Source organism: Drosophila biarmipes, chromosome 3R, assembly GCF_025231255.1.
Source record: "Drosophila biarmipes strain raj3 chromosome 3R, RU_DBia_V1.1, whole genome shotgun sequence".
Lineage (NCBI taxonomy): Eukaryota > Metazoa > Arthropoda > Insecta > Diptera > Drosophilidae > Drosophila > Drosophila biarmipes.
Window position 1 is genome coordinate 3,203,964 of NC_066616.1, and position 21,771 is coordinate 3,225,734.

The 21,771-nt window shown below is 39.5% G+C and overlaps 2 protein-coding genes across 3 annotated transcripts; one reads left to right on the plus strand and one right to left on the minus strand.

Moving 5' to 3' along the window:
* Positions 1 to 1,987: 1,987 nt before the first annotated feature.
* Positions 1,988 to 5,347, minus strand: LOC108024996 (dynein axonemal heavy chain 1). The gene has a single exon (XM_017095252.3). The coding sequence runs from the start codon at positions 5,288 to 5,290 to the stop codon at positions 2,051 to 2,053; it is 3,240 nt and encodes a 1,079-aa protein (XP_016950741.1). The 5' UTR covers positions 5,291 to 5,347; the 3' UTR covers positions 1,988 to 2,050.
* Positions 5,348 to 7,611: 2,264 nt separating this feature from the next.
* On the plus strand, positions 7,612 to 11,752 carry LOC108024987 (pre-mRNA 3'-end-processing factor FIP1). 2 transcript variants are annotated; one of them, XM_050889519.1, is made up of 4 exons: positions 7,612 to 9,141; positions 9,218 to 9,310; positions 10,762 to 10,832; positions 10,888 to 11,752. In XM_050889519.1, the coding sequence occupies exons 1-4, from the start codon at positions 7,716 to 7,718 to the stop codon at positions 11,374 to 11,376; spliced, it is 2,079 nt and encodes a 692-aa protein (XP_050745476.1). In that variant the 5' UTR covers positions 7,612 to 7,715; the 3' UTR covers positions 11,377 to 11,752. The 2 variants fall into 2 exon arrangements, with proteins under 2 accessions (XP_050745476.1, XP_016950730.1); XM_017095241.3 differs by having other exon boundaries at positions 7,613 to 9,141; positions 10,885 to 11,752.
* Positions 11,753 to 21,771: the final 10,019 nt, after the last annotated feature.

Sequence of the window (21,771 nt, forward strand, 5' to 3'; positions counted from 1 at the left end):
GTTTTATGGGGAGCGACAACGCGAGTGAAATCGTGCAATAGCGAAGAGAGCGTTTCGCGAGTTGCTTAAATAGATTTTCGTACGCTGCTGTGCAACCGCTCTCCCAAGTTCTAACGGGTTCGACAATGTTCGACGCAACGACAGCGAACCTGCGAGCCATTGCCTCAGAGGTGTGCGTTCCGGGTTTTCGAGCAAGGGTTTGAGTCCCGGATGAAGTGTTCGTCCAGCATTCAGTTCCGATCAGTGCTGTCACTTTTAATGAGCAAAAAGAACTGGATCGAGGTTGAACTTATACAAATAAGCTTTTCGTTAATCAACTGAAACTTTTATACGATACTAGGACTAGTCCGAACATTATTTATTTTATACCCGCTTCTCGTAGAGTAACAATATCGCTTTGCTCCTTATATATATCCATTTCCCTTTTGCTCAAACAGCGTTCTTCCTTGTTTTGTTATATTTTTTTTAATTAGCAAGAAAAACGAATTTTTATAAAGTACCCTCTGTTGCAGATTATATCGTTTCCAGTAGTTATCCGATTGACTACACTACCTTCTGCATAATGTTTATAGTAGAACTCTGAGGTCTCGTTTGAACAAATCGATATCTTACAAAGAAAAAATTGATCCAACTTATAAAAATTGCTAATTGCTAATTGACAAACGGGGTCATATTTTAAAATAAAAAACAATTTACTTTTGTTAGGGCAATAGTAAATTATCTAATAGGTAGAAAATTAAGAGGATTTTATACAAAAGAAATTAACTTTATCGGATAATTACAGCTAGAACAAGGAAAAACGTTATAGTCGAGTGCCTCGACTATCAGGTATCCGTTACTCAGCTTAAGGGAGCAAAAGGATAATGAAGATATGAGAAGAAAAGCGATATTTTAGGGCGCCACCTATCGGCTTTTTCAGTAGATGTTATGTGGGCGGCAGACAGATTTTAGTGTTTTGGCCATTTGCGTGCGTTAAAGTGGGCGTGGCACCTTTTTTTGAGGGTCGATAGGTATTGATGAGACAGATACATTTCAGTTAAAATTTTATTTCCATCATAAAACTGTAGGCGCTACAGATTTTCGCGAATTGTGGGCGCGGCACCCTGCTGAAACAAACTTGCTCTGTGTAGGAAGAAAGGAATATGCATGCCAAGTATGAATATTCTAGCTCTTATAATTTCCGAGATCTCAGCGTTTATACGGAGAGGAGGAGAGAAGGAGATGGCTAGATCGACTCGGCTTGTGATCCTGATCAAGAATATATATTATGGGGTCTGAAACGCTTCCTTTTACCTCTTACATACTTCCTGACGAATCTAGTATATGTGAAAACGTATTACTCTGATTACCTATCAATTGACCAAACAAAAGTTTGCTGCGCCCACAACGCTAAGGCCTGTCTGCCGCCCACATTACCATATGTTGGTGGCTCTTTGCAATCTCGCTTTGCTGCTTGTATGTACAATGCACATCTCCATCGCACTTTTGCCCCCGTTGGCTGAGAAACGGATATCTGATAATCGACGACCTAGACTACAGCGATGTTCCTCGTCTTTTATTTTAAAATAAGTTCATTTATTTTGCTTAGGGTCGCAAGCGAAGTTCACTATGTTAGCTTTGGAAGTCGCCCTAATTTGGAAGTGATCTTTTAAATTATTTCATACAAGCAAATAAGGAAACTTTTCCCGTAAAAAATACGTTAAATTACACCAACCTTCAAATATTCATATTTCAAAGAAATATCGCTGTGTGCCAAAGACTACTAAAGTCCTAACACTCAGCTATAAGGAGGGCGATGGAGATAGCCTAGCGTCAGTTCTTTTATTTGCTTATAACTATTTAATGGATGGTTAGATTTCGACGATTTTTAGACAGCTTTTAGCTGAGCGTTTGTGGGCGACAGTTACGGGTATTCGAGAGTAGATGGCATCAATTAGACCGTTTTGTTTGGGTTTTTTTTTTTTTAATTTCTTAAAATTTGTTTAAGTAAAGTTTAAGTTTAATTTAAGGAATGCTTTTTATACCCGATAATGATTCAATAATGAACAACCTATAGAATATCCCTACGACACTTGCGCAACTGTTTCCGCAATAAAAGAGCGTCAAGTGCGGCCTGCTTCCTTTTTTCTTCCTCCTCTATGGCGCGAAGGATTTCCTCCGCTTCGTTGTTGGCCTTCTCCGATATCATGTGAACCTCGGGCAAGAAATCCAAGATGCCCTTACGTATGAGATACTGATAGTTCATGGCGACGGTGTATTTGATCTCTTGGCCAGTAACCATGCTAAGTTCTTGCCAGTGGATGTACATCCAGTTCTCATTTCGAAGGTCTTTTATGCTATTGTAAACTGGAATAAAGCCGTCAATTCTTGCAATGAAAGTTTTGGCCACCTCCACAATCTCGGTCTTTTCATGAAATATTTGCATGGATTCCGATAACTCGTCGCGGAGCTTCATCAGGTTATTCCACACATCCTCGAGATCAAGTTGCGCTATTGGATTGCCCTCGGTGGCCTCTTCAAGTTTCAGGAAGTTCGCACAGGCGTACCACAAGTTCTTGTATGGGGTGAAGCTATCTATGATGCTCTCCAGAAACTCCACAGAGAGCGGCTCTAGCTCAAAAAGTTCCTGGCGAAATTGAAGAGTCTGGCTGACCTTCTCGAGTTCCTTAATCAGGGCCCACGTCTTTTTGATGTCCACTGACGTCTCCTGGGCCCGGTTTGTATTAAACGCCAGTGAGTAGGCCTGCACTTCATCGTTCAGGGACTCTAGACGCTCCTCAAAAGCTTGGCATTCGCTGGCGTGCAGGCGTAGGAACTCCTCGATGTCCACTTTCTGCTCATCTTTCAGGGTAGATAACCGGACCATTATCTGGTGCGGCCAGGCATAGACGTTCCACTTCATGGCAAACTGATGGTCACTCAGATTGTAAAAGAAGCTGTCCAGTAAGTCGTACTCAAGCCACATGACCTGTATATCCGCCTTTAGCTCATCAACGAGATCCGGAACAGTCAATGCAAAGTCGCGAATCTCGTACAGGTGTTCAATGCTGATCGGTCGTTCGGCGATCCTACGGAACATCTCCAGACAGCGGTCCAGCAGGGCCTCGTTCGTCTCATACATTCGGTCAACGTAGTACTCGAAGATTCGTCTCACGATTTCGATGCGTTTCCGTATCATAAATTGCTTCAACGTGTCCACGTTTATGTAGAACGGTCCGATTGTAATAAAGGCAGGCAGAATTTCCCGAACCTCCTCCTTCAACCGCTTGTGCTCGAGAATGTCTCGCTTTACCTCTGAAGATGGCTTGCGCGCCTGGGCATATTCCTGCATGTAGGAGTTAATGTTCAGAAGGTAAAAATCGATAAACCTTTCGTACAGCCGGGCGTAGGCCCTGAGAGGCAGCACTGCCTTTGCGTAGCAGTTCTTCAAAAGCTCGTTCTCCCTTAGGAAGCGGTCTTCGATCAACTCCACTGTCAGGATGTACAGGTTAGGGGCGAATTTCAGGCAACTCATGACGGACGCATCTATGAGCCGCACTCCAGCCGCCTTCTCCAGGCACTTCTTGAAGATCTCTACCAGGCCCGGCTGGAATTCATCTGGGTCGGTAGAGTAGAAAACCTTGCGGTCCTCGTTGATGCCAAGGGTCATCGCAAACACGGGTTTGTGGAAGCCAAACTCCGTGTCAATGTAGTTGCTGGTCCACTTGTAGTTGGACTTCAGTGCGAGGAACTGCAGACACGGATCGCAAACAAAGTGTGAGAAGTTGACCAGGGACGTCTCTAGCAGCACCTCCATGGACTCTTGCATTCGAAACTTGACCTGCAGTATAAACCGCGAGATTTTGCACATGAGATAGACTGTCCAGGTGTTAAGGGATATGTCCAGCCAACCCTTCCCTAGAGCTCGGAGTACCACAGTGATGACCGTTGTGAGCTGCTGCGGCCAGTATACCTTGAGGAACGTGGCCACGTTGTCGCTATGTGCCTCTTGGGCCTGCAGGAAGTCAACGAGGGCCAAGGGCTTGCTGAAGCTGCAGATGAATATCGACAGGGTCTCAATGTACTGGCACTCGATGGCCACCCCGGCCATGGCCTCGATGCCGCCCCCACAGTAGAAGAGACTCGCCTTCAAGTAGTCGTACCGCTTCGCCTGCAGGGTGATGCCGAGGGCCTGCAGCTCCCCGCGCTCCTTCCCGGAGACATCGACGGCGAAGGAGCGGGGCAGGAACTCCTTGAGGCTTATGTTCCGGAACTGAGGAAACTCCTTGGGCATCTTGAGGATGAACTGCTCCAGTTCGTACAGAGCCATCAGGCGCTCAAACACCAGGTTTACTTCGGAGCGCAACCGTCGCTTGCACTGCTCGGACACCTTGGCCGCTTGCAGCACCGATTCTATGGGCTTGAAGCTGTAGAACACCGTTGACTCAATGTCCTCGTGCAGGACGCAGTCCACGATTAGCTCCATCAGCATTAACTGCTCCCCCTTGTGCCGCTCATGGACGGCTGCTTGTAGTCGCTTAATGTACCTATGTGGGTCCTCTGCCATGAACATAAACTGCAGCTTGGGCACTTTGTAGGTGCATCCATCTTCCAGCGATAGAACAGTCCAGAGGTCCGAGTCCTCGTGGTGCGCGGTCACGGCTGCCATGCCCCACTGGCAGTTAAGTAGGCTCTGGTTGTAGGGCAGGTAAGCCTTTGCTGGAAGCGGGTAGTGGGCGTCACCCACCACTCCGAGCTCGAACCAAGCCGCAGGCGAGTTGATGTCGAAGTTGCTGTCGTCAAAGTAGCTCAGTGGAAACTTGTGCGGAAAGGCGAACTCAGACAATACGTTGTATTGCTCCTCGGTGGGCTGAAGGACGTCGTCGGTGAGCCCCGCCTTCGCCAGCTCCTCTACCAGGTTGATCTTTTGATACTGGCGACGTCTTCGGTCCACCTCTACGTCCTTGGGAAGGTGCCGCTTTGGGACGTAGCGTGTCTGGATGACTTTAGGTAGTATCGTGGGCAGTGGGAAACGATGTGCCTTGCCCATCTTGTCCAGCAGCGTGAGCCAGCGCTGCGCCTCCTGAATGGGGTAGAACACATCAGTTAGCTGATTTCTTGGTATGAAGAGTTCCTGGTAGTTCATCATAGCAGTTCCTGGTCGTGGCGGCATGATACAGATGGCTTTCTCGGTCTCACGCTTAAATTGAGGATCTTCGCTTTCCTTGTAGCTGACAGAGCTAAGGCTGGTCGCATCTGACTCCTGGGAATCGTCGCCATTTCTTCCCACATCTAAATGTTCCGGATCCATGTAAAATATATTGTTAAGGTCAATTCAAATGTGAGCGTGGCGTTCCTTCCAAAGCAGTGTATTCTCTTTTTATCCATTTAACAAAGTATGAATTAGGATTTTAGGCCGCCAGGCAAACGAAAAAAAAATTAATTTTAAAGAACTTACATTAAAAAATAAATATTCGGTGAGCAAAGTTTGTCGAAAATTTTAATTTTAAAGTTCCGTGTTTTGCCGAAAAAAAAATTTTAAAGGGGTTTAAAAAAAAGTTTTTAAATTTTAATAAGTTCCGATAAAACAAATTTTTTAAATGAGTTGAACAAATGTTTATGAAAGCTTTTCTTTTTTCAATGTTAATTGCAATAAATTTTTCTACTTAAGTCCTATTGAAAAAAATATTTTATGTTAAAGACAATACAAATTATAAAAAATTGCTGCGATTTTGGTCCTATCGTTAATCAGCGACGTTTGTTGACGAACAGCAAACACATAATTTGGCAAAAACTAAGTCCATGTTCAGCTGATGTACATTCCGTACACCAAAATCTTGGTTTTGAAAAATTTTTGGATGGGACATCGAAATTTATCAAATGAGGTTTTTTTCCCCGATAGTTCCTATGGGAGCTATAAGATGTAATTGTCTGATCCGGCTGGTTCCGACTTATATACTACTTGCAATAGAAAAAAGAAAGTTGGGAAAGTTTCAGCCCGATAGCTGATAGACTAGTTTGCGTAGAAACGGACAGGCAGACGGACATGGCTACTCGTCTTGTGACGCTGATCAAGAATATATATACTTTATGGGGTCGAAAACGTCTCCTTCACTACGTTGCAAACTTCTGACTGAAATCATAATACCCTCTGCAAGGGTATAAATATATCATTGGTGTTTTAAACATAAAACCTTGTAAGCTTGGAAATAAAATTTTTTAATTAGTTCTGAATTTCGAATTAAATTGTATCAAAATCGGACGACTATATCTTATAACTGTCATAAAAAAACGGAAAATAATATGAAACAAATTATAGCTTTGTGGCTTTTTGACATATTATCTTATAATAAAATTTTTTATATTTTTAAGAAGTTCGAATTCAACATATAGTAGATGTTAAAAAATAGTCTTAAAAATAGAATGAAATTAAAAAAAAAAAACAATCCTTAAAAAGTTCACATGATGTTACTAAAGTTATTTATTACTTATAACTGCAAGGGTATACAAACATCGGCTTGCCAAAGTTAACTTCCTTTCTTGTTTAATAGGAATTTTTAGTAAATATGTATTATTTAAGCCTACTAAATTATTTTCATTGTTTATATTTACATTTATGACAAAATGTCGCATTAATTAAAATGCAAGGCCGCAAAAAGTCTAGCTATATCAATTTCGGGGATTTTATGCCTCATATCGACGAAACCAAAACCATAATAGTGAGCGTGGGGTTCGTCGGTTCTGTATTTCACCGCGGTACTCAGATGAGCTAAGAAAATACTAAAAAAAATACCTGTTTTAGCGAGTTAATATCGATGAGCGCCGTTAGACCCGGCGAAAGAGTAAAGGATAGTACTCAGATCGCCTAAGAGCTTCACTAGTCGAAAATTGATTTTATTTGTTGTGTGACCAAAGATTTCAAAGTTCACCCGAAATGCTTGGTCCTAGTGTCAAACCTAGAAATCGAACAATTAATAAATAAAAATAAATGGAATGTTAAATGGAATTTGGCTAGTCGAAAAGTCGTTTTCTTTGTAGTGTGACACACCAGACTGCAGGTGAACTTTAAAAAAACGAATCTACTGGTGCATAAAAAAAGAAAAATAAATGGAATGTTCAAAGGAATCTTTTTATTAATGTTAATAAGTAGTTTAAAGCTTCCTCCTGGTGTCGAAGATGCTTCGCCATCTTTTTCGTGCCATCTACATTGCGGGGATGTGCATTGCAGGATGTGCATTTATGGTCTTCTTCTCAATTGGTTCCTCGATTGGTTCTTCAGATGTTCACAGTTGTGGTATTGCTTCCTGTGGGTCATACAACACTTGGCTCCCATTTTTATCTGCCCTGACATCCTGAAAGCGTCCTTGCCGTGTTTTTTGTGTTTTCCATTTCTAACATTTTGATTTCACGCACCTTCTGAACGAACACAGGCAAATATCAAATTTCTTATGCTTTGTGCTAACGGCTTACGGCGCTCATTAAATTTCACTCGCTAAATGTGACATTTTTTGGTATTTCCTTAGCTCACCTGAATACTGCGGTGAATGACAGACCCGACAAAGAGCGTTAGCTTCCTCTACTATGCTTACACTTTTTGAAAGTATTTAATTTTAGACCGGGTGGTATTTTTTATATTACTAGGCGTGGTCACACTGATTAAATTCTAAAAAGGAATAGTTGTTTTTTGTGAATTTTTGCATTCTGGGCTGCCGCTTGGGGATTTCTGTGACACGACCATGGCGGATGACACTAACGAGGACAGCTGGCTATATGGCACTTCGAATCCGGACTCTACGACCGGCGAGCTGGGCAATGGCTCGATTTCGCTGACCGCGGAGCACGAGGCCGTGGCAGAGGCTCAGGCATTGGCCGCAGTAGTGGCCGGCGAAAAACCGGGTTCCTCGGCCAGAATTGAATCCGCCGGGGACTCGCCAAGCTATCCTAAGGAGGAGGTGCCCGAATACTCGGAATTCGATGATCCAGCACAAGAAATGGAAGAGGATGAAGAGGCTCTGCCCGACACCACGGACAGCAGAAGCCGAAGGGAGAGGGATCGGGATCGGGATCGAGGACGCTTTGCGGATCGGTCCGATGCCCGCTCATCTCCAGACCCAGAGGATGATGAGATGGCCGATGGTCCTAGCTCTAGAAGGGAGAGGAACGGCTCAGGGTCTGACGATGACGATGACGACGACTCGGACGACGATATTAATGTGGTAATCGGAGATATAAAGCAGGCACCAAGCACCTACAACATTAAGCAGCGACCGAACCTCTTGGCCGGAGGCACAGGAGCCGCTGGAGACAAGGCTAAGCCGGCTGGCCAAGCGGGAAAGTTTAGCATAGAGGATTTCGAGGGCGCCGGCACCATCAACGGGGTGGCAGTTCACGAATTCAGCATAGATTCGCTGGAGGAGAAGCCGTGGCGTAAGCCGGGAGCCGATATTACGGACTACTTCAATTACGGATTCAACGAGGAAACGTGGCGTGCCTATTGTGAGCGACAAAAACGCTTTCGGGTGGCGGAGAGTGGCGTAGGACTGGCCAGTCTCACGCAAAATGTAAACCAAAACGCTCCCATTGCAATCCTCACAGATGGCGGAATGACAATGGGCCCGCCAGGAATGCACAACATCCAATCCATGGTGGGTATGGGCGGGGAGGGAGGATTGCAGATGCCGCCACCGGGAATGCCGCCACCTATGATGCAACATCAGTCGCGGTCTGGAATGGGACTGATGCAACGTCCGCTAAGACCCATCTCCACAACGGGCAGTGAAAGGGGTGGTGACCGGGAGAGAGGTGTTAAAGAAAACGCCATACAGGTGATGACCGCCGAGTGCCGAGAGTATTCTCGAGGGGGCCTGGGACCCATGGCGCCAAACTTCCCGTTACCGGGAGCCGCTGAGGAACCCTTCTTTCACGAGCCAGAACCCTTCGACTACGGCTACGAGCCCACCCAGGAGTCACAATGGGGCAGCGACAATGCTGGATGGGTTCCCAGCGGAATTAAGGAACTAACTCCGGGCCATGCCCATATGCAACAACCGCCACCTGGGATGCCTCCTCCTGGGATGAACGTGCCACCGCCACAGATGGGCGGTCCTCCACCCAGTTTACGCGGAATGATGCCGCCCAACATGCGCATGCCACCAAATATGAGTAAGTTTTAGAAATTAAGACTTGCAATAAGACTTGCAATAAATTTGTCTTGAATTTTCTTTGCTCACTATTGAAGGCATGGGACCGCCTCCAGGAATGATGATGGGAAGCAGTGGACCGCCACAGATGCGAATGGGAATGGCGCCGCCACAGAGAATGGCCATTGGCGGTAAGAAAATTCAATTAATTATATCACAAATCAATTGTACTATACTTTGTGATATTAGTTTACCCATTGCTTTTCCAGTAGTAGTATTCGTTGAAAGTAATGCATATATATTTTTTTTATGGGTACCATTAGTGGAGTCGATCTAGATATGTGACTTTGTTCGTACGTCTGTCCGAATGATATTTTACAATATTATAAGAGCTGGAAAGATAGATAAAAAGGCGGGGTTTAAATAACCGGTGTATAAAAAAAGATAAAAGCGTCTAGAATAAGATTTACATATTACAAACATTCAAACAAGGAATGAAAATTATGTTTTTTATACATCACATCTTATTTGATGCAGTCTTACAACGTGCAGTGCTTTGAAAATTCACAACTTTTTTGTGTATAAGTACTAGAGGCAGTGTGTACTGAATAGTTTTCGATCGATTAAGCGATCTCACGTGTTTTTAGACTGTTTCATTCAAATTATTTTCCAACCCTTATAAATTAAATTTTATTAAATATACTTTTGAGCTATAAACTTAATTTTAGATATTGACCATAGATGTTCAATTAGTATTTTGACAAAACAAAAGATAAATATATTAATAAGTTGAACTAAGTTCATCTGCATTGCGGCATTAATGGAGGGTAGTTTTACTGTAGACCGTGTCAAAGCCACAGCACCTAGCGGATGGTAGCGTAACTACTGACCATGACAAAGCCAGTTTAAGATTATTGGCTAGACTCTTAAAAGAACATTGCCATTGGTACGATTCTCAGCATTACTCTAGGTTTTTATCAATAAAATCAATTCTTGATAAACTAAATTTTCCCATTTTTGATGTAAATGTCCGCTTCCAGCAGAACAACATGATGTATAATCACTGCTGAAATGCTCCTTAAGTAAAATATACAAAATGCATTTTTTTTTAATGTTACATTACTATAAACTTAAAAGGTATATTGTAATAATAATGTATTATTAATCATGATGTAAACATTCATGCATTATGATCAGTAAAAAAGGAGTGAAAAAAATTGAAGAAAATAGTACAGTACCTATTTTTGATATCTTGCTGTCAATGAGGAAAATATCGATAAGATTTAATATACTTATTATTAAAAAACCATGAAGTAAGCTAAGTCCTGGCACATTACATCCCGAAGAAAGTCACTTCCGCGATCAGAGTTATCCGCGTTAACGCCACGATATATGTATTTTCTTTTTTAAAATGCGTTCTTTCGGGTTTCTATAGTGCAGAAGTTACTTCTGGCGATAGGCGATAGAAATAGCCACTTATTTAAGTTGGATAATTCACAATTATTTGATTCCACACTGTCAATTATTATATTTATAAGACAAGCCACATAAATAAGACAAACCCAAAATCGATTTATTCAACGCAATAAACAGGAATCTTCTCTTTAAATAGATTATTTTGTATTCTTTATTTATATTTTAGATCGTGGGGGCTACGAGGATGATCGGGAACGCAGAAGGCGCGAGAAAGATAAACTTTTAAAAAAAGATCAGGTATGTCTTATATTTTTGTACCAACGGAATATTCCTAATATTAGTTTTATAGCAGCGAAAGGACTTTCTTGACATGCTGCGGGAAAGACATGACATCGAAAGGCACACCAGGTGGTATGACATCAAGAAAAAGTTCGAGGCGGATCCTAGATACCGAGCCCTTGACTCATCCTACCGTGAAGAGTATTTCGAAGACTATCTGCATCTGCTGAAGGAGGAGAAGCGCAAGGAACGCGACCTTAAGGAACGGGAGCGACATCGCGATAAGGAGCGATCTCGTGACAAAGACAAGGAGAAGGAAAAAGATAAAGATAAAGAAAAGGATAAAGATAAAGATAAAGATAAAGAAAAGGATAAGGATAAAGAGAGTTCGCGACGTGAACGTTCCCGATCTCGTGAAAAGTCCAGCCGTCGAAAGTCCAAGTCTCGCGAGAAAGATAGAAGCGAACGAAGCAGCAAGAGCAGTAGCAGTAACACTGCAGGATCTTCCAGCCGCAGTGAGAAGAAAAAGTCCCATCGCAAGGACAAGGAAGAGGAGGAATAGCATTTGTTTAGGTACTATTTAGAAGACAAAAAAGAAGCAACTCCTTGAGCTGCCCACCACAGAAAACTACATTTTTGAAATACTTTCAATAAAAAAAAAATCGTAAAAAATGTGGACGACTATTGAGCTGTATGATAAAATTAATTGGAGATAAATACAGCTCGCATATATCTAAGCATCAAACTAGTTCATTTTTGTATACCCTACTAGTAGAGTAAAAAGAAATATTGGATTCGTTTAAAAGTATGTGACAGGTAAAGGGAAGCATTTCCGATCCTATAACCAGGATCAATGTCGAGTCCATCTTTAACAAACTACAACTGTGAAAGAAATTTATTGATTTTAACAATACATGACCTAGAAAAGGACCACTCTATATTTTTTCACCAGCACTTCTATTTTGTTTAAGATCACATATAAATATTTATAAAAATAATTTTTTTAATTAGTTCTGAATTTCGAATAACATTTTATCAAAATAGGACGACTATATCATATAGCTGCCATATGAACGATCGGAAAATTAGTGGTAAAATAATATGAAAAAATGATATCTTCGGTGTTTTCTAACATATAACCGTCTAAGCTTGGAAATAACATTGTTTAGTCGTCCGATTTTGATAAAATTGAATTCGAAATTCAGAACTAATTAAAAAATGTTATTTCCGAGCTTAGAAGGTTACATGCACTGTCCGAAGACGGACGGGCGGACATGGCTAGATCGACTCGTCCGATCAAGAATATATATACTTTATGGGGTCGGAAACGTTTCCTTCACTGCGTTGCAAACTTCTGACTGAAATCATTATACCCTCTGCAAGGGTATACAAATTATTTACTAAAGATGTTTATTTCTATAACTGCAAGGGTATAAAAACTTCAGCTTGCCGAAGTTAACTTCCTTTCTTGTTTCATATTATTTTTTCCACTAATTTCCCGATTGTTCCTATGACAGCTATAGTCGTCCGATTTTGATAAAATTTAATTCGAAATTCAGAACTAATTAAAAAATGTTATTTCCAAGCTAGGAAGGTTATATGTCAAAAAGCACCAAAGATATAATTATACCCTTGTATAATGATGACGGACAGAGGTGGCTAGTTCGACTCGTCTAGTCATGCTGATCAATAATATGTATATATATTATGGGGTCGGAAACGTGAATGTTATGTTAAAAGGCGGCAGACAGGCGTTAGAGTGGGCGTGTCACATTTTTGTGGTCAGTCGATAGGTATTGATGAGACAAACACATTTTAGTTAAAATTCTATTCTATCTATTCTATCATAAAAACTGTAGGCGCTACAGAGTTTCGCGCATTTTGAGTGTTAGAGTGGGCGTGGCATCCCGCCGAAACAATCTTCCATCTGCGCAGAAATCCCAGGAATCTGAATGCCTAGTTTGACTGTCCTAGCTCTTATAGTTTCCGAGATCTACTCGTTTATACGGACAGACAGGCAGACGGACACGGATTTTGTTTTGTCATTGTAAACTGGAAACGCAAAAAAGTTCAACGAAAATCGGACCTTTGGAACAGGGGTGCACGCTTCGCAGTTTTTTACTCATTATTAAACTATAAATCGCAGCTTCCAAAGGCTGCCTTCTCGAGTCGCAGTTGCTTCACGATCTTCTGCGCGTCATCTGCAGTCCAGCTCCGATTCACAATATACCAACATGTGTCGCAGGCTCCTCTAGCTGTCCCTTAGGTGGCGAACTTTTTTCTTCCTTTCCCCCAGCTCCGCTTTATCTATCACCTAACTGGTAGCGGAGATCGTATTGTTCGTTCTGCTGAAAAGACAATTATATTATTACAGCGTAACCCAATTTTTTTTGCCGGAATTGTTGCTCTTGTTTTGGCAGAAGTGGCTCCATCTGTGGCTCGTAGTGACACAGGGGTGGCGCCATCTACCATTCGTGCAAGAAAATATTCTGTTGCAGTTTTCGGATTAAGTGAGATCTTAAGTGAGATCTTGGATCTAGTTTTTCACCTCATACTCCGCGGTTTGAATTGTCGTACGAATTGTGGCATCAAAGTCCGCGTGCGCTTGATTCCCATGGTACCACGTCCGCTTGAATTTTGTTTGGATGTGAATCTTTACAGAACCTACATTCTTTGCGAGGACTCGTTCGGCAAGAAGTCTTTGTAGAAAGCGAAGACCAACTTTTTTCGAGCTGTTCCATTCTTGTACGGATTTGTCCTATTGCGGTAATGCTGTCTGTGAGTCAAGCTGCACAAAACCAATTTGATTACTCTACCTCATAAAGTATATATATTCTTGATCAGGATTACTAGCCGAGTCGATCTAGCCATGTCCGTCTGTCCGTATGAACGCTGAGATCTTGAAAACTGTAAAAGCTAGAACAGCAAAACTTGGCATGCAGATTCCTGGGCTTCCTGCGCAGCGCAAGTTGGGGTGCCGCGACAACTCTAACACCCACAATCTGCGCTACTTCAGTTTTTATGATAGAAACAAAATTTTAACTGAAATGTCAATGTATCATCAATTCCTATCGCCTGACCAAAAAAAAAAATGTGCCACGCCCACTCTAACGCCTACAAACGGGTAAAACGCTTAAATTTGTCTACCTCTCACAAACATATACTGAAATAGCCGGTAGGTGGCGCCTAAAATATTGCTTTGCTGCTTATATATCTCCATTTCCCTTTTGCTCCCTTAAGCTGAGTATCCGATAGTCGAGGCACTCGACTGTAGGGTTCTTTCTTGACTCGACTCATGGAATAAACACCGCCAAAGCTTAATTTTCTTGATCTACTCCAGCTGCTAACGGCGTTCCTGGAAAATAACTTACGAATCTGGTATTGTTTTTTATATTTCCTTAGAGCAACGACAACGACAAAGAGACTCTCGCTCACTACTATAACTAGCTTGATGTGAGTTTTAGGCTATAGGATTTAAAATAAAAAAATACAAAACTTGAAACCAAACAATATTATATAACAAGAGAAACAATGCCCGTGACTCAGCTACTGGTGCGATGGGGTTGTCCATCAAAGCGACTTCTTCGATTTGTTCATGTGCGTATAACTTTTTTATGGATTTTTGGCATCTAAATAGATATTAATAATGTAAATAAACCTTTTTTATTTGGAAATTTGGGTAACAGACAGGATTCAGAGTGGGCGTGTCGATGTTAGAGTGAGCGTAACAGCCTTTGAAATACCCTTGCGCTGTTCCAGAACCTCAAAAATCCCAACTTTCTAGCTTTTATAGTTTCCAAGATCTCAGCGTTCATCCGGACGGGCAGACAGACGGATATGTCTAGATCGAGTCGGATAGTGATCATAATAGCTAAACTGAAGAAAATATGTTCAAAAACAACAAAGCTATTATTAGTTTAATAGTTCCTGCTTGAGTTAAACCCCTAGATTACGATAAAGAAGTGAAACATTTTTAATGGATAAGCATAGAAAAATTTTTTATTACATGCCAGTTATTAACTATATCTATAGTTGTGCTTAAATAATTTATGTCTCCTTTTAATTTGAATAGGATACATTGAGTAATCGGTGGGATACAACTCGGCAAAGTTTAAAAATAGGAAATTTCTTAACACTTTAGTAACTGTAGGATGTCTGTAAATATTCTAAAAAAAAAGCTTTTGCTTTTCGCCTTTGCTAAGGCGATATAGAATTGAAAAATGAACTGAGCTGAAACTGAAAAAACTTAGTCACTAGCCTAAGTAAGGATAAAATACTTCGGAATGTAAAATTAAAAAGTTAACTTTCAGTGGAAATAAAGTGTGCAAGCTAGTGGGAAAAATTAGTTTACGATGCTGAAGGTAAGGTTTAGGATGTTTGTATATATATACTTGTATAATTAGACAGTTATAACCAAACAATAGAGTGCAAGAAGGATAGCGAAAATAGAATGCTTATAAAAGTTCACTAAAGCACCTTGGTTTGATATTATGTAGCGTGTTAGTTGAATCTCGATATAAGTTAATAGATAGGACTTTTTTGCAAACTGATTAACGGGTAAATGATATTGGCCTCCGTCGGCTATAGCGTTATCTTTTTTTTTAATAAACTTTCCTGGATTGAAGCTACTCTACAGCGCGTCGGGGAATACACTTACGAGGTGAGTTGTTTTCGAAAAAGTGGCAAGCTGATTTATCATATTTTTACTACATTTAGGACTGGAGCAGCGTTAAGTGAATAATAAGTGTGTACGATTTAAATATTAACATATCTGTTTTTTCAGCTCCTTTGGGACACATCCGAGGCCAATAAAGTTTCAAAAATGTATTTAAGAATTTGTGTCCCAGCAATTTTGTTAACAGCCACCCTCACAGAGAATGTGTCAGGTTATAAGGCGTGAACCAACCTCAGATTTTCACGTATAAAAATGGAGGTAAAAATCACTAAAAGAGAATGTGGCTAAACGCTTTGTATATGGCAGATTGGCGATCTTTTAAGAAGTGTTTTGTGAAAATTGTACAAAAATAAAACCCTCTAACTGGCGAGAAGCAGTGCAGCCAGAAGATAATTATTCTACAAAGCTTACTCAGCGGTGAACCAAGAAACATTTTGACATAAACGACCTTCTTTCAATGCAGAGACAACGACACCTGCTCACGACGAAAAGCCAGTTACCGAAACCAAAACTTTAGTCTTTGCGGCAATATGACACAGTGCCAAAGACTTTAAGCACCCTCGAAAACCTCCCAAAGAGGATGGCAGATCTGGTATCCCTTAAAGAAACGTCGTTACCGATTGAAATATTTGCATTCGGCGAAAAAATAGCTACAGCAACCCAGTCAATTTTAATGCTATCGTCATGTAAAACCCGATTTTTAAACACCGGTAGAGGTATTTATTATTTCCACAGTCATTTCAGAACAACCATCATTACCGATGGCACTCGATCTAAACATTCCCAAGAGACTGCTGTTAACAGATCTGATGACTTTTGGCAACCTGGACCCGTTGACCTCACCTAGGGGCTGGTCTGAATGTCCGTTAGTAACTGGTGAACTTCTTAGACTAGGACCTACAAAACCGGTTTTCTCAAGCAAGAACCCTCATCTGATACGCAATTTAGTCATATGTTGGAAGAAGACGAAGACGAACTTGCAAGACTTAAACCTAAATGTAAGCTATGAATGATGAATTTATGGTGAGTGATAACTAATCTGAAAAATAAAATGGCAAACGTCTGTATCAGATCCCCCACGTTGAAGAAAGGATTCATTTAATTAACTTAGCATTGATGGTTCTTAAATTAACATCCTGACCAATCAACAAAAAATAAAACAGACCCGTCCGAACGGGAATCCACTGCCACAAATAACAACCGTCGGCCAGAGGAAACAACCGCGGCTCGCCGATCGGAGTGCTAGCAAGCGGGGCGACGCAGAAGAGCCACCACGTCGTCGGCGGCCCGGCCGGCGTGTCGAACAGCTAGTCGACCCTGATGTGCCGACGCAACGTTGACCACGTGCCAATTAGCAGAGCCACCGGAGCAGCAACTGCAGCGGCAAAAAGGCAAACAGCTCCCCGCCGCCGGCGAAAATCAACACTGGGCGAAATCAGCACTGAACTTTTGTAATGTTAGTGCTATATTTTTGGACTCATCCATCAATCTTCCGGCTGAGCGTCTTCAAGCCGGATTCGCAAAGCACAGTCCTGGGCTAAGCGGGTTGCACTTTGAATAAAAACACTTGCCGAATTTTTAAAAATTCATTTTTTTAGGGTATGACAATGACCGATTTTCACTTCAAAGACAATCGGAAAAATATCGATTAAATTTTATTTTTAAATACATGTTTCTGCCCACCGTAATCGTCTAGCCCGGAGATTACAGGGGGCTATCCCAATTCGCAGGCTCAAAAGAAGACATTTTGGGCTGCTCCTAAGAGACTAATATGAATATATTATTTACTTGAAACTAGTCGTAATTTGATCTACTCCTATATACCAAGTTGAAAACTAATTATAATTTATAATTAAGAGATTATTTACTTAAGAAAACATTTAGGTTAAAGGCTTTAATTAGATCTGTTCCTGGATTATATTAAATAAAGATGTTAATTAAATAAAAAAAAAAAATACATGTTTAAGTGCATGTAATAAAATATTATAAAAAAAACTTTAAAAAAAATGTTTAATTTTAATTTTGTTTTTTAAAATAATCATAATTTGTGACTTCTATTTTAAATAATCTACTGACAAGAGTGAAAATAGTAGAAATTTTACATGCAAAGGTAGAATTATAGAATTGTATTAAAATATACCCCAAAAGTAATGATTATTTTTTGTTCCTTCGGTCTGCCATGGCTCTCATGTGATCAAATTTCAAAGTTACGTGTTTTGCTATAAAAATAAAGTAGCCTTTTCCACCTGTGCCTGCTACAAAAACAATTACACATTTTTGTTAAATTATTTAGAACGCTTATAATTTTGACAAAAAATAATCAAAATCATAGAAAAGGCATTTAAGAAATGCAAGAGACGGAAAAACAACGACCAAGAACTTTTTATACCCTTGCAGAGGGTGTAATGATTTCAGTCAGAAGTTTGCAACGCAGTGAAGGAAACGTTTCCGACCCCATAAAGTATATATATTCGTGATCAGCGTCACTAGACGAGTCGATTTAGCCATGTCCGTCTGTCTGTCCGTTTCTACGCAAACTAGTCTCTCCGTTTTGAAGCTATCGGGCTGAAACTTTACCAAAAGTCTTTCTATTGCAGATAGTATATAAGTCGGAACCAGCCGGATAGGACAACTATATCTTATAGCTCCCATGGGAACTATCGGGGAAACAATTTTTAAAAAATTCTATCTACGGTGTTTTTAAACATATAACCTTCTAAGCTAGGAAATAATATTTTTTAATTAGTTCTGAATTTCGAATTAAATTTTATCAAAATCGGATGACTATATCATATAGCTGCCATATGAACGATCGGGAAATTAGTGGTAAAATAATATGAAAAAAGTATATCTTCGGTGTTTTTTAACATACGTTCCCGAATTCCCGTTTGGGCATTCATCTGGATGCACTATATTGAAACACATCTAGATGCCATGAATGAACCTAGCTGTAAATTTGGCTTTGTAAACTAGCATTCGTGTTCTTTTGCGTAAAAAAACCCAGAACTATGTTTTTTTTTTTTAATACGTTCCCTAACTTACGACTGGGAAGCTCGTAGTTTTCGTTGATGTGAGTACTAGGGGATTAGCTTTGAAAAAAGCGTCTTATGTCGTAGCCTAAGGATTTGTATTCAACCCTCCTAAAAACATCAAAAATTAAAAATTTCATTAAAAAAAGTCTTTAAATTTTTGGTGGCAACATTTTGTTTGCAGTTTCTGGACTACAGTGTTCATGCCTCCAAAAAATACTAACACCGCTCTATAATTAATTTCATATATTTCTTGAGCTATCGAGCTTTTCGGCATCAACGCCGAAATGCAATTATGTAAGCAATATTTTAATATTTTATTCTATTTTAATTTTTTATCTGTCGAAATTCTTCCTTTCTTAAGACGTCGGGCCAAATACAGATGAACCCAAACTTATTTAGGTCGCTTCTTGTTGTCTTCGTCAATTGTAACTAGTGCTGTACCAACAGTACAACAGTATGAAGTTCAATATCCATTTTATTTGTTGTTTATAATTTTTTGTTTCTTATATTGAGCTGTTTAACATCATCTTAAATTTCCATGACCCCCAAATGAAGTTTGGATTCGCAAAAAAGGTCAATGCTAAGGCAGTGTAGGATTCTCTAAACTGGTAAAAAAGACAATTTTTGTTAATTAATAACAAGTATGTTACATAATCTATAGGGGTATAAACCGTAACATTTTATTTGAAATCGCTAGAGCCGTTTTTGAGAAAACAATCAAATCAAAAAATCAAAATAAGAAACGTTGGACCATAATTTTTAAACGGTGGTATTTAGACAAATCGTGTTTAAAAGGCGTACAAAGTATTTTGAAATACCTTTCTATCGACGTATAGCACTCGTAACTTCATGTCTTCACTTTTAATATATATATATATATACTACAAGAAAGGAAGTTAACTTCGGCAAGCCGAAGTTTGTATACCCTTGCAGTAATAAGAAATAATCAACTTTAGTAACACCATGTTACATTTTTTAGGATTGTTGCTGACTTCAGTGATATTGAAAAAAAATTTTCATTCTTATTATTAGACCATTTTTTTACATGTATGTATATGTTAGAGTAGCCCGATTTTTAATAAATTTAATTCGAAATTCCTCAAAATATAAAAAATGGTATTTCCAAGCGTGTTTATAATCGTATGCTAACATTTTTCATATTATTTTACCATTAACTTTCCGATTGTTCCTATGGCAGCTACATATACGATATAGTCGTCCGATGTCGATAAAATTTAATTCGAAATTCAGAAAATGTTTTTTTCAAGCTTAAAAGGTTATATGTTACAAAACACCAAAGATATAATTTTTTTCGTCCGATTTAAAAATATAAATAAATATAAAATTAAATTCGAAATGTAAAACCAATTAAAAAATGTTATTTCCAAGAATAGGAGGTTAAATGTTAAAAAACACCAGATATAATTTTTTTTTAATTTGTGTCCCGGCCTAAGCCCAGTACGTCAAGAGGAAACTGAGTAGGTCCTGGCGCGATCCGCCAGAAAGGAAGAGCGGGCTCAAGAGGAGTAGCCTACGGAGAGCCCTAGGGTTTGACTCGTAAAGCCCCGGAATGGCATGTGAAAACAGAGCTAGAAGGAAGAGCGGTCGACCGGTAGAGTCTCAAGTGAAGTAGTCCAGGAGAACCCTCTCGTTTCGACTCGCGAAGTCCCGGTATGCCCCGTAAGCCCGAAACCCCGAGTTCCAAAAGCCACGCTACGTCCACCCGCGTAGAGAGCTCATCCAGGAGCAGTGCGATATCAACATACGTACAACTCCCCCATACAAATATTAACTTTAATAGGATTTAATAAGTTTATGTATTTATTTATTTGTATACCCATTGCTTCTAGCAAATAATGAAATTCACATTTGAAATACAAAACAACTTAAAAAATAAGTGACACGGTCAAAAAGCAAGACAAAGAATGTAAGTTTTCTGTATTATTTACCGAGCTTTCCATGTTTTTATTTGCCTTAATTGACGCAGTAATTGTCATATACTCGATCAGGCATTAAAGATAAAACCCATTTTTACACGGGAATAAAAAAATGGTTATGTTAATTCAATTTGATACTTCGTAAAGCTAATGTTACAAAATATGTATATATTTTAGAACTGATATTTTGGCTTGTCCTCTTCTGAATATATGGATATTTTTTCCCGTTACTCGTTGAGTAAATGGTATACTATAATCGTTGGAAAGCATGTAATAGGTAGAAGGAATCTTTTCAAATCTGTCTGTCAGCATGAACGCTGAGATCTTGAAAACAATAAAAGAAATTTGGGACTTGACTTGTACATTAGTCAGCTAAGTGTTTTGTCGAAATAAAAGTTAAATGTACTCGTAAATTGAACTTACTTAATGTACATATCTTTTGAATGATAAAAAATAATTCAAAATAATTTTTTGAATGTTGCGGCCTTAGAAATATATAGTATGAAAAAGATAATATTATCGTTCGATTGCTTATCCTCAAAAATATTCAAAAGGTAAAAAAAAGTTATTTTTGCAGTTACTATTAGTTTTGTTTCAAGAAAATTTTTGCATCAAAATTTTTAAAGTTGGTTAAAAAAAGTCGTGCATTACTTAAATGAAATGATATTTTCAATGATGTACAAATATACAAGAAGCATCTAAATAAATATGCAGACTAGTGCAAACTATTGAGCTTTTATGCGAAGCGCACGTTACCACGCCAATTATAAGGCTACAATATTAAAAAAAATTAAATGGAATTTTTTGTTGATTATCAATACTTTTCTAATCAAATCAAATCGGACCGTTCATTTAAAAGATAAATAAATAAATTTTGCTAACTGCTTGCTTATCTCCGTCTCCCTCGCACTCTCCTTAACTATGTAACGGGTATTTGATAGTCGATAGAACCGACACAAGAGTTATTTCTTGATTTAGCTTACATTCGACACGTACACGCCGAATGAGAGTTGGTTACATTACAACTATGTTATCTTTGAGCGGTTACAAAATTTATCTTATGTTAGGGACTTGGAGGCAAATCTTTCCTCGTTTTTCATTGTGTAGGTTCCCATTTAAAAGTAACAACGATTGTCTTTAGAAAACTAAACTCCCGTACGCAATGCTTACTGCATAAATAATATCCGCTAATATCCGCTATATTTACTAATTTCCACACAATCTAATTTCTAATTATTTCTTTGATTTTTTAAAGGAACATCGTGTACACAAATTTTTTAGTAGTACATATTTCTTAATTTAGTTTAGTTGAA